Source organism: Trachypithecus francoisi, unplaced genomic scaffold (assembly GCF_009764315.1).
Source record: "Trachypithecus francoisi isolate TF-2019V2 unplaced genomic scaffold, Tfra_2.0 Lachesis_group16, whole genome shotgun sequence".
NCBI classification, from domain to species: domain Eukaryota; kingdom Metazoa; phylum Chordata; class Mammalia; order Primates; family Cercopithecidae; genus Trachypithecus; species Trachypithecus francoisi.
Window position 1 is genome coordinate 97,021,027 of NW_022681461.1, and position 10,481 is coordinate 97,031,507.

The 10,481-nt window shown below is 59.2% G+C and overlaps 1 protein-coding gene across 5 annotated transcripts; it reads right to left on the minus strand.

Moving 5' to 3' along the window:
• Positions 1-966: 966 nt before the first annotated feature.
• PPP1R26 (protein phosphatase 1 regulatory subunit 26) lies at positions 967-10,074 on the minus strand. Of its 5 annotated transcripts, none has more exons than XM_033238605.1 (4): positions 9,990-10,074; positions 7,051-7,186; positions 5,800-5,932; positions 967-5,424 (listed from the first exon to the last, which is right to left on the minus strand). In XM_033238605.1, the coding sequence occupies exon 4, from the start codon at positions 5,360-5,362 to the stop codon at positions 1,730-1,732; it is 3,633 nt and encodes a 1,210-aa protein (XP_033094496.1). In that variant the 5' UTR covers positions 5,363-5,424; positions 5,800-5,932; positions 7,051-7,186; positions 9,990-10,074; the 3' UTR covers positions 967-1,729. The 5 variants fall into 5 exon arrangements, with proteins under 5 accessions (XP_033094496.1, XP_033094494.1, XP_033094498.1 ...); XM_033238603.1 differs by lacking the exon at positions 9,990-10,074 and adding an exon at positions 9,693-9,904; XM_033238607.1 differs by lacking the exon at positions 9,990-10,074 and adding an exon at positions 9,693-9,904 and having other exon boundaries at positions 7,041-7,186.
• Positions 10,075-10,481: the final 407 nt, after the last annotated feature.

Here is a 10,481-nt window from a genome sequence, read left to right on the forward strand (position 1 = left end):
GACCCAGCAGATGTTATAACTGTGGATGGCAGGCGGCACATGCCTGCATCTGGATACAAGAGTGAATTCTTGCTAAAACCCAGGGGTGCACAGTGTGTAGACAAGTCACTTGTATGTTAGAATACCAACAAGATTCAGCTCCAGAGTAAACCCTGCGTGGCAGCTGAGCCACGAGGCTGACCTGGGAACCTCCAGTGACTCATGAAAGTTTGCTGAACAATTACAATGTACATGTCATGGCCCATCAGTGCCTAGCACTGCTTCCGTCTCTGTAGTAGCCACAGGCACTGCGGCAGCCTCAGAGCAGACGGCACAGAATACCAGGGCAGCATCACGGCGCCAACACCGAGGGCCTGAGGCTGCTGCCTTTAACCGCAGTTGCAGAAGAGGGTCCTGTGCATCCTGCCCTGGGAGGCGCCCACAGAAAGCCACCCAAAGGGCTGGCCTTGGTGTTCGGGCACACCTCTGACAGGGCTCCTGTTTCTGGAGGGCAGGTATGGAGAATGCTTATCCCCAGGACTGGGCTTTAGACGTCATCTCTGCCCTAGGTGTCTGAGGACCAAAGTTCTAAGCAGTGCTTATTGGTGTGTGCAAGAAAAGAATTTGTTTGTTTTTTGAGATGGAGTTTCACTCTCGTCACCCAGGCTGGAGTGCAATGGCACGATCTCAGCTCACCGCCACCTCTGCCTCCTGGGTTCAAGCGATTCTCCTGCCTTAGCCTCCCGAATAGCTGGGATTACAGGCATCCGCCACTACGCCTGGCTAATTTTTGTATTTTTGGTAGAGATGCGGTTTCACCACGTTGGCCAGGCTGGTCTTAAACTCCTGACCTCAGGTGACCGGTCCGCCTCAGCCTCCCAAAGTGCTGGGATTACAGGCGTGAGCCACCGCGCCCGGCCAAGGAAAAGGAAATTTTAAATGCACGTGTGTTATCTTTAAGAACCATGATTAAAAAAGAACAGTAACTCCATATAAAAAGAGGTTTATTTCGATGTTAGAATCATCTAGTGATTGAACAAGATTGGACATGAACCCACCCACGCCCGGGGCTGGGCCGCAGAGCAGCTGCTGCTGACATCTGTGTGGATTTGACATGCAACAGGGAGCAGTCACGTGCTCGCTGGCCATTGTGCTTGGAAAGATTTTTCCAACGGATGGCTGTAATTGCAGTTTTCAGACGTGCTCTGGCCTCCAAGGACTGTGGGGCCAAGGGGGGTGTCCTCTGTATAAAAAGTGCTGTCCTGGGAGCTTCCCAACGGACATCGTGGGGGCATCTGAGCGATTCCCAGGGAGGGCAGCTCGGCCTTCCTCAGGCTACCACTGCAGTCACCGCCGGCATTCTCACCAATAACCAACTAAAAAGCATCAGAGTCTCTGTGAACCTGGCTGCGATGATAAGAACCAAATGTTTTCTAATCGAAGACTTGTATGCAGAACACAGAAAACTGCAGTTAGGAACACCCTACAAAATCGAACAACAGTATTTTCCAAAAATATTTTTTACATCACTTTAAATAATTTACAAAAGGCTACAAAAATCATATTTACCAGCACACATCTGTTAAATAAAAGTTTCATGTTGGTGTACATATATACAGGGCTATGTATAACAGACTGTTTCCCCTCCCTGCAACCACAGAACCATCACACGCACGCACAGCTACACACACAGCTACGCCGCTTTCCACAAATGCACGGAACCCGGGACACAAACCCATAGCTCAAGGGCTTAGACCTTCACTACTGAGCTGCCGCCACTGTCCTCCGCGGAGGTGTCGCTGAAGTCACTGGCGTCACTGCCCAAGGCGTCCTGGTCCTGGTCATCCCTGTTGATGACCTTTCGTCGATACCTCAAGTCTAAAATGCTTTCCTCCGAGCCCGAGCTCCTCCTGTCGTGCAAACTCAGCCCTGTCTGTGCCTTCCTGCTTGGCCAGGGGCCGCCGTCCTTCTTCGCCAGCAAGTGTGGGCTTCCAAAGACAGGGCTGGGTCCGGCCTGGGCCTCCCTGAAGGCCGAGAAGGAGGGGCCCTGCAGAGGCAGCCCCAGGTGGGGGCTGAAGAGGCCGGCCTGCCTGCCCCCCCAGGAGACACCCTTTCCAAAGTGGAAGAGCTGGGTGGACAGCAGCGGGGAGAAGCCCGCAAGGGGCAGGCTGGGCAGGCCCCGGGCGGGTCCCTCAGACCCCTTGTCTCTGTCACTCCCGATGCCCCCTCTCCATGCCGCGTCTCTGCCTTCGGAGCGCAGCACCCACGGGCTGGGCAGCCGACTCTGGTGGGCGAAGTCACTCCAGGGCAGGGCACGGTCGGCCTGGGCTCCAGTGTCCCTCTCAGCTCCCGGGCTGGGGGTCAGGAAGCTCGGGCTCCCGCAGCCCATGTGAAAGGTTCCTCTGGCACCTCCTGCCTCGGTGCCCACTGTGGCACAGCTGGGCAGCTGACCAAAAGCACTTTTGGCAGCAGGCTCGGCCCCTCGTGGGCTCTGGTCTTTGTGAACGTAAACGTTTCTCCTGCTCACGGAGAGCCCCTTGGCGGAGACACTGCCACTGGTGCTCCTGGGCGGCACCGGATCCCCTCGGGCCGGAACAGCAGGGAGCCCCTTCCCGCCCTGGCTGAACAGACCGGCTGCGCCCTGCGCTCCTGCGCTCTCTGTGCCTCGAAGCCCGTCGGCCAGATGTGGGACCCCCCTGGCCCTCTGGCTCCGCGTGCACATGCCAGGCACTGGGGCCGGCTCTCTCCTGCACAGCACCTCTGGCCTGGCTGGGCCCCCTGTCCCGAGAGCAGTGGGGCCCTCTGCCTGAACTTCTGAACTGCTCACTGACTCCTTGGCCTTTTCCGCCAAAAACTTTCTAATCTCCAGTTCGATGCTATCGTCGCTGTCCACTGAACTGCTATCATCAGACAGGGAGCTGGGGCTGGGAGCTGGGCCCTGGGACTCCCTGGGGAATGGATTCCCTTCGGAGGCGGACGTGGAGGCAGAGGCGGGTCTCCTCACCTGGAAGGCCAGGGCTGTGTCCTGGCTCCCGGGGCCCTCCTGCTTCGTCCTCTCTGCCGTGCTGCCTGAGACACTGGGGGGTTTCTTCCAGGGGCCCTCGCCACTGTCTCTCTTGGACTTGGAGAGGCAGCTCTTCAGCACCGGCGGGCCTCCATCTTTCCAGTCTCTCCGGAGCCCGCCCAGCTGCTCCAGGAAGTGCGTCTGGGCGGTGCTGAACCTGACCTTCTTCCTGCACGCAGCCCTGGGCTCCCTGCACCTCTTCTTGAGCTTTCGCTTGGACCTTAACAAGTCCTTGATGGCTGTGTCCAGGTCCTCGTCACTGTCCAGGGAGCTGCTTTTGTCTTCGGAGCTTTCCTTCTCTTCTAGGCGCCTCACCTCGTCTGTCTTACCCTGGCCCTGTGACATGCGAGTGTCGCCGGGTCCCCTGGCGGCGCCCTCCCCTCCTGGAGCCTCGCTGGCTTTGCCCTGGACAGGCAGGTCCCGCCCCTCATGGCCAGGCTCGGCTTTCCCCTGGCTATGGCTGGCATCCTGGCCACTGTCTTTCACAACCTCCCGCGTCTTCTTGGGCGTGGATGGCCTCACATGGCCACCGCCTCTACGCTTCCTTTTGCAGCCCAGTAGTGGGTCTTGTGTTTTAGAAAGAGGGACCTTGGGGCCGCTGGTCTGGCTGTCGAGGCCAGGCGGCAAAAGTGGAACCTGGGCAGCCTGTGGGCAGCTCTCACCTCTGGCCAGCAAACTCCCCGACTGCGCCTTGAGGGCCAAAAACGTCCGGATTTCCTGCTCAATGCTGTCGTCACTGTCCACAGAGCTACTGTCGCCGTCAGAGCGGGAAGGCACGTTCGGAGAGTAGAAGACGGGGCTTGCAGACAGGGACCGGTCACTGCCCTCCACAGCGGCCGGCAGGATCGTCTTGGAAATGTCCAGGATTGCTTCTGCGCACATCAGCTCAGCAGATGTATCTGCCCGGCATGAGGATCGTTCCACAAACTCGCTCCTGGAGGCCGGGCTCGCTGGAGGTGGAGCTTTGGTTTCCTTCAGGAGCTTGGGGGAATGGTCAGCGTCCCCTGGACCAGGGTCCGTGGTCTTGGCGGCCACTGGCTTCTTCTTGCTGAGTGTTTTCCTGTGGGTCTCGGGCAAGGCACTTTTTGGGGCGCTGCTTGTGTTGTGTGTGGAAGGGTCAGGTGCTCTCTCCTCTCGGAGCTGGGCTGTCTGAGGTGGGTCCCCTTCGCTCTCCTTGCGTGTTTTCTGCAGCTGGTACAGCTGGATGGCCTCCTCGATGCCGTCGTCGCTGCTGGAGTCAGACGCCTCGGGTGCCTGTGCCAGGCTTGTGACTCGCTTTCCCCTCCTTGCTGCGCTGGTGCCCCTTTTGGTCCCACTTTTATTCTGTGCTGCTTCTGAAGGGCGGCAGGAGGTTGCTGGCTTCGTGCTGCCCTCGTTCTCCTGCGTGGTTGTGACCTTGGACCTGAGGCTTCTGGGCTGCACGTTCATCTTCGCTAACCGGGGAGGTCTGCGGAAGGTGAACTCCCTCTGGACGCCCATCGGGCCCTGCCGAGGCACCACCTTTGTAGCCGGCTCTTGGTGGGATTTCGAGAGTGACTTGGCTGAATTTTCATGTGTGTCTGGTTTCTTCTCCACGGACCCATCACATTTCTGGGTCTCATGCTGTCTCTTCTCGTTCAGAAACTGTTCTATTTCCGCCCTGATGCTCTGCTCAAAGGAGTCATCGCTGCTTACACTGACCGGGGAGGCGGAGCCCTGGTCCTCGCTGGATCCCACCTGGCTGCCGGGGCCACCACCTGATCCAGGTACAAGTTTTGGTGGACACAGGGCAGTCGAGGCACTGCCGTGTGCCAGTTCCGGCTTACATCTACTGCCTCCGCCTGCGGCCCTGGAAGGCTGGGCTGTGCCTGGCTGAGCCCCACCGGTCCCGGGCTGTGTGGCGCCACTCTTTGCCTTCAGGTACTCCTGGATGGCCTCCTCAATGTCTCGGTCCACGGAATCGTCACTGTCTGAATCTAGCACCAACGGGCCAAAGTCTGCAGTTTCCTCCTCCCCCATGGGGTCAAAGTCAGCAACGAGACCACAGGCAGCCAGCGTGGGCGGCTCCTTGTGCACGGTGGGCTTGGCGGCCAGCCTGGCGTCGTGGCATCCCTCTGCCCTGTGGCCCCTCTGTGCAGCGCGCTCATCGCTGGTGCCCCGAGCAGCCCCGTCACGCTGCAGCGTGCTGATGAGCATCTGCACCCGGGCGCTCACCGACGCGCTCTCCACGCCCTCGTCAGCCTCCGAGAAGCACCCGGGAAACCTACAGCTCCCTGGCGGGCCAAAGGCCTCCCATTTGGACTGGAGAGCAACCACTGGAGGAGCGTTCATGAGAAACATTCTAGCAGACGGGGAGGGACGCGCAGAGGGGCGGCGCTTTATTTCTCTGCCGGCTTCACATCCTGGGCGGAAAGAAAGCACAGGGGCATGATGCAGCTAAGAATAGCGATAGCAGCCAGTACCAAGCGAGGCCCCAGAGGAACAGCATGTCGGGCTCACAGAGTTGAGAGTCGGGTGGAGCCCGATGTCCACCCGACGTCCAGCTAGCTGGGTGTCCTTGTGTGACTTACTCATGCTCCTGGGGCCTCGGATTCCTCGGCTGGGAAAGGAACAGTTTACCTGCTCCAGCCCAGGGCTGCTGGGAAGATTCAGTAAGAAAATGTTTCCAACCACCCTCCACGGTGCCACATGGGGCATGCACGTACATCACCTCCCCACTCTTCCCTTCTCACTCCGGGCTTCCACCTTCTCTGTAAGAGGGGAGAGGTTTTATTTACCTCCAAAGGTTGGCAAGCGGTACCCATGAGACAATGTCTTCAAATGCTTCTTTGCAGGTTAAAAACGACGACTATAAACCCAGGATCAGCACGACGTCATGCGTAGGTTTATCTTGACCCAACCAACAAGCTCCTGGAACAGAAAGTTGTATGATGTCAGCCACTCAGAAATCATTTCCCCAAACATCTTGAAGGGCTGCTTTTACTAAACCCTCTCTGTGTTAAATGTCAAATGTAAATTTGCCAGGTGGTCTCATGGGACTGTTATTCTTAGCTAACTAGCACAGAAGTCACCCTGAACACAGTGATGTCCCCTCCTCATCCTGTGCTTCCAGAGTTCAGACCAAAGGTGGCTGCCTCAGCACAAGTGCTGGGCTGAGCTTGGGACACTTTGAAGACCTGCTCACGAAAGGCCTGGGGATTGCCACTGCAGGGAGGAAGCCCAGGTGGATGGCAGTCACTTAGAACAATACCAGGGATACTGCACAGCTATTCATTCTTAACATGTTGCTCTGATCCCCACCTGCCTACACCAAAATTGGAGTGCAAAGCGTTCCTATGCAAGCAAGCCCCCAAGGCTTATGGACACTGAACTCCCCTTGGCTCAGAGGCTGTGGCTGTCCTCAGGACCTCAGCAGTGGGTGAAAACTGGCCCGTATGTTTTGCCTCTGTTGTGGATTCTTCTCTACCAGGAGCTTTCTCTGTTTAACCAGGCACTTTCTTCCTGACAAGCACATAATCGGGTATTTACATGCCACCATCTTTTCTCAAAAACATGAAGCTGCGGCCAGGTGCGGTGGCTCACCTCTGCAATCCAGCACTTTGGAAGGCCAAGGCGGGTGGATCACCTGAGGTCAGGAGTTCGAGATCACCCTGACCAATATAGTGAAACTCCATCTCTACTAAGAAAATACAAAAATTAGCCGGGCGTGGTGGCGCGTGCCTGTAATCCCAGCTACTTGGGAGGCTGAGGCAGGAGAACTGCTTGAACCCGGGAGGCAGAGTTTGCAGTGAGCTGAGATCGTGCCACTGCACTCCAGCCTGGGCGACAGAGTGAGACTCCATTTCAAAAAGAAAAAAGAAAAGAGAAAGAAAAAAAAAAGGTGAGGCTGGCCACCTACACACAGGTGAGCCCAAAAGGGGTAACCAGCCATTAACCAGAGGGTGAGACAGATTCAGAAGTAAGTCATTTGCTAGTACCAATCTGTGCTCTAAAAGGGAAACTAAAATACAAGAATTACTTGAAATTACTTGAAATTCTCTGAGTCCAGGTTGACTGTGATCAAATGGCAGCCAGTGTTCCCAAACGGCCCAGGGATCAGGTCCTCATCACTCCACTTACACGCCGAGGCATCCTCTCTCTGCTTTTTCAATAGACGTTTGACTACTGGAATCAAAGAGAATCAGAGGCATCTAGTTACAGGCTGAAGCTACAGTTCATCAGTTTTTTTTTTTTGGAAAGAAATACCATTAACTTAAGGGCTCAAAATTAACTTTCGAAGGAACTTACTCTAAGACATTTAACCACAAGTACAAATACATTTAACTTAACGTATTAAGACAAATACATTTAACCACAAGTAATGTCTAGCTATCCTGGACAACAGATCTGATGCTAGCTGAAGTGACGGTGATGGGGCACATATGTGACATTATCTACTAGTTCTCAAACTCTGGCCACCCACTGCAGCCCATGATATCTCCCGTAAAGTCCCCTTCACTGACACAGAGCATTGAGGACCAACAATGCCGTAGGGGCTCTCTCACTGGCTAGCAGACCCATGCCTGCCTTACTGTAGGTGTTATTCAAATTGCGTCTGCAAAATGACATCAATGACAAAACATTTGCATTAGCCTTGGGCTGAGGAGAGTCTAAATTCAGACTATTAGCTCCTTAAACAGTACTACTACCTTAAGAAAACGGGCCCAAGTCAGTCTCTTTCCGCTAGATGACAGGGTGGGGGACGGGAGTTTTCCTTGGGGAATACTCTGTTCTCCACCAGCCACGTTTACAGCTTCTGACTGATTGCAGAGAGGGCCTGGACACCTAGTGAACACTTTTCTAAGTTGTCAAATCACCTAGTCCAAGAATGGTATTAAAAAATCTGGCCAGGTGCAGTGGCTGACGTCTGTAATCCCAGCACTTTGGGAGGCTGAGGCAGGTGGATCACCTGAGTTCAGGAGTTTGAGACCGGCCTGGCCAATATGGTGAAACCCCTCCTCTGCTAAAAATACAAAAATTAGCTGGGCATGGTGGTGTGTGCCTCCCAACTACTGGGGAGGCTGAGACAGGAGAATTGCTTGAACCCGGGAGGCAGAGGTTGCAGTGAGCTGAGATGGCGCCACTGCACTCCAGCTTGGGAGACAGAAGGAGACTCCATCTCAAAACAAAAACAGAAATGAAAACAAAAACAAAAACAGAAGAAAAACAAAAACAAAATCGGGGCGGGGGTGTCTCCCCAGGACAGCTTGTGGCTTTAAAACATTATGCAAGATGAATCATTCTTGAAAAGCCCCCTGGTTCGGGGATGGTGACTCACGCCTGTAATCCCAGCACTATGGGAGGTGGAGGTGGGTGGATCACTTGAGGCCAGGAGTTCGAGACTAGCCTGGCTAACATGGTGAAACCCCATCTCTACTAAAAATACATAAATTAGCTGGGTGTGGTAGCCCACGTCTGTAGTTCCAGCTACTCCGGGGGCTGAGAGGCATGAGAATCGCTTGAACCAGGGAGGCGGAGGCTGCAGTGGGGCAGGCTTTGTCAAACTGCTGCCCCAGGATACGGTCTTGAGGGTGGCTGTGGGGACACCCAGCACCTGCATCCCAAAGCCACACGGTGTCAGATTTTAGGAAGCGGTGGAGAACACTCGGTACCTTCTCGGTCCAGACATCAACCTTCCGGAGAAAACCAAAGCACCCACACTGGGCCCTCGCCATCCTAACGGTCTGCCCACCTGTGAGAAACGCCCCCAAATACTCTACATTTCTTGGTTGGCCGAAAAGCAGCTCAGCGAGCAGTCTTACCTCCCAGGTGGGGTTTTCCCCCAGGGTAGGGAGGCCAGGGTCTGCAGGCCAGGGAGAGGAGCCCCGGTGCAGGAGCGGGCGGGGCAGCAGGAGGGCCCGCTCCAGCCACCCAGAAGTGGGCGTGGGCTAGAATTCCGCTCCCAGCCTTCCAGAAGCTGCAATTTTACAACCTCACAACAAGCGTCCCCCAGCAAAGCTGCACCGCCATTTCCTGTGCTTGGGAACTGGAGGCAAGGTGAGCCCCTCCCGGCTGCCCCCGCCCGACCTCCCCCGACTCCCGAGCTCGGGCTACTCACGGCCTGCGGGCTGGGCAGTGTCCCCCACGGGAGCTCCCCTCCCCGAGGGCACGCTCACCCCAGCCGTAGTCCTTGGCACGGCGGGAGCGAACGCCTCCCAGGGAAGAGGCCGGGCCTCCAAGCAGGTCTGCACCCCCGGAGTTATGTTTCTGGGATCCGAGGACTCGCGAGCTTGGGGCCCGGGAGAGCGGCCACCCTCCCGGAAGCTCCGCCTGGCGCAGGGCGTGAACCTCAGTCTCCAGGCCGGCCGGGCCGCGGCCATTCTCGGAGGGCAGCGGCCGCCCCGGGCCGGGCCCAGGCTCCCCACCGCGGGCCCTCACCTGCGCCTCACCTGGGGCTCCAGGAGCGCGGGGCGCGCGGACCGAGAGTCGCACGGAGGCCAGAGCCAGGACCCCGGCCCGGGGTACGGAGCAGCCCCGGCGCCGATCCCCGTCTGCCTGCCCCGGGGAGTCCCCGCCGCCCGCCCGCCGCGGCCTGCACGGCGCGCCGGCCCCGGCCTGGCCGGCCCTCCTGTCCCCGGCCCCCCAGCTTCCCAGCCCCTGAAACCCCCGGCCCAGCGCTGCACCCGCTCACCTCGGCCAGTTCCCCGCCGCCCGCCGCGCGGACCCCGCCTGCGCCCGCGTCCCACGTCCCGGGGGAGGCGGCGGGCCGGGGGCGGGCCGGAGGCTGCGGGGCCGGCGCGCTCCGCCCTCGCCCGGGCGCGGGGAGGGGGCGCAGGGGCGTCCGGCCGGGCCCCCCGCCTCCCCGCCTCCCCGCGCGCCGCCGCTGCCGCCGCCCCGCGCCCGGGCCGCGCCGTGGGAAGCGCGGGAGGGGAGGGGCGGGGCGGGGGGCGGGGCGACCCCCCCAGGCCGACCCCTCTCCGCGACCTACCGGGCGGTGGCGGCGGCGGCCGCGCTCCGGAAGCCGTGCCCGTGGCTGGGCATCATGGGAATGGCACGGCCGAGTTCCGGAGGAGGCGCGCGGCCCGGCCGGACCCCCGCCCGCGAGAGCGCGCCCACCTGCCGCAGCGCCGGCGCCCCGGGGACGCCCCCGCCCCGCCCTGCCCGGTCTGGACGCGGCCCCCTCCGCAGGGGTGCGGGGCGAAGCCGCTTTGGTCCGACCGAGCCCCGTGCTGCCCGCCTCCCATGCAGCGGCCGCCTCCGGGGGGCGGGCAGGGGGCGCGGGGTCGCCGGGAAGTTCTGGGCGCGGGGGGCGTGGCCGTGGGAAAGCGCTCGGGGCCGCGGGGAGGGAGCGTGCGGGGCCCTGGCCGCCAGCCGAGTTCCTCCCCGAAGTTCACGGGGGGCTCCGGGCTGAGCCGGGCCTGCCCGCCCCTCCAGCCCCACGGCCTTGGGCTGGCGTCGGGGGCGGCCCCCGCGTGTCCCC

Excerpts from the sequence above, each read along its gene's own strand:
- PPP1R26 (XM_033238605.1), bottom strand. The coding sequence starts at position 5,362 with ATGTTTCTCATGAACGCTCCTCCAGTGGTTGCTCTCCAGTCCAAATGG.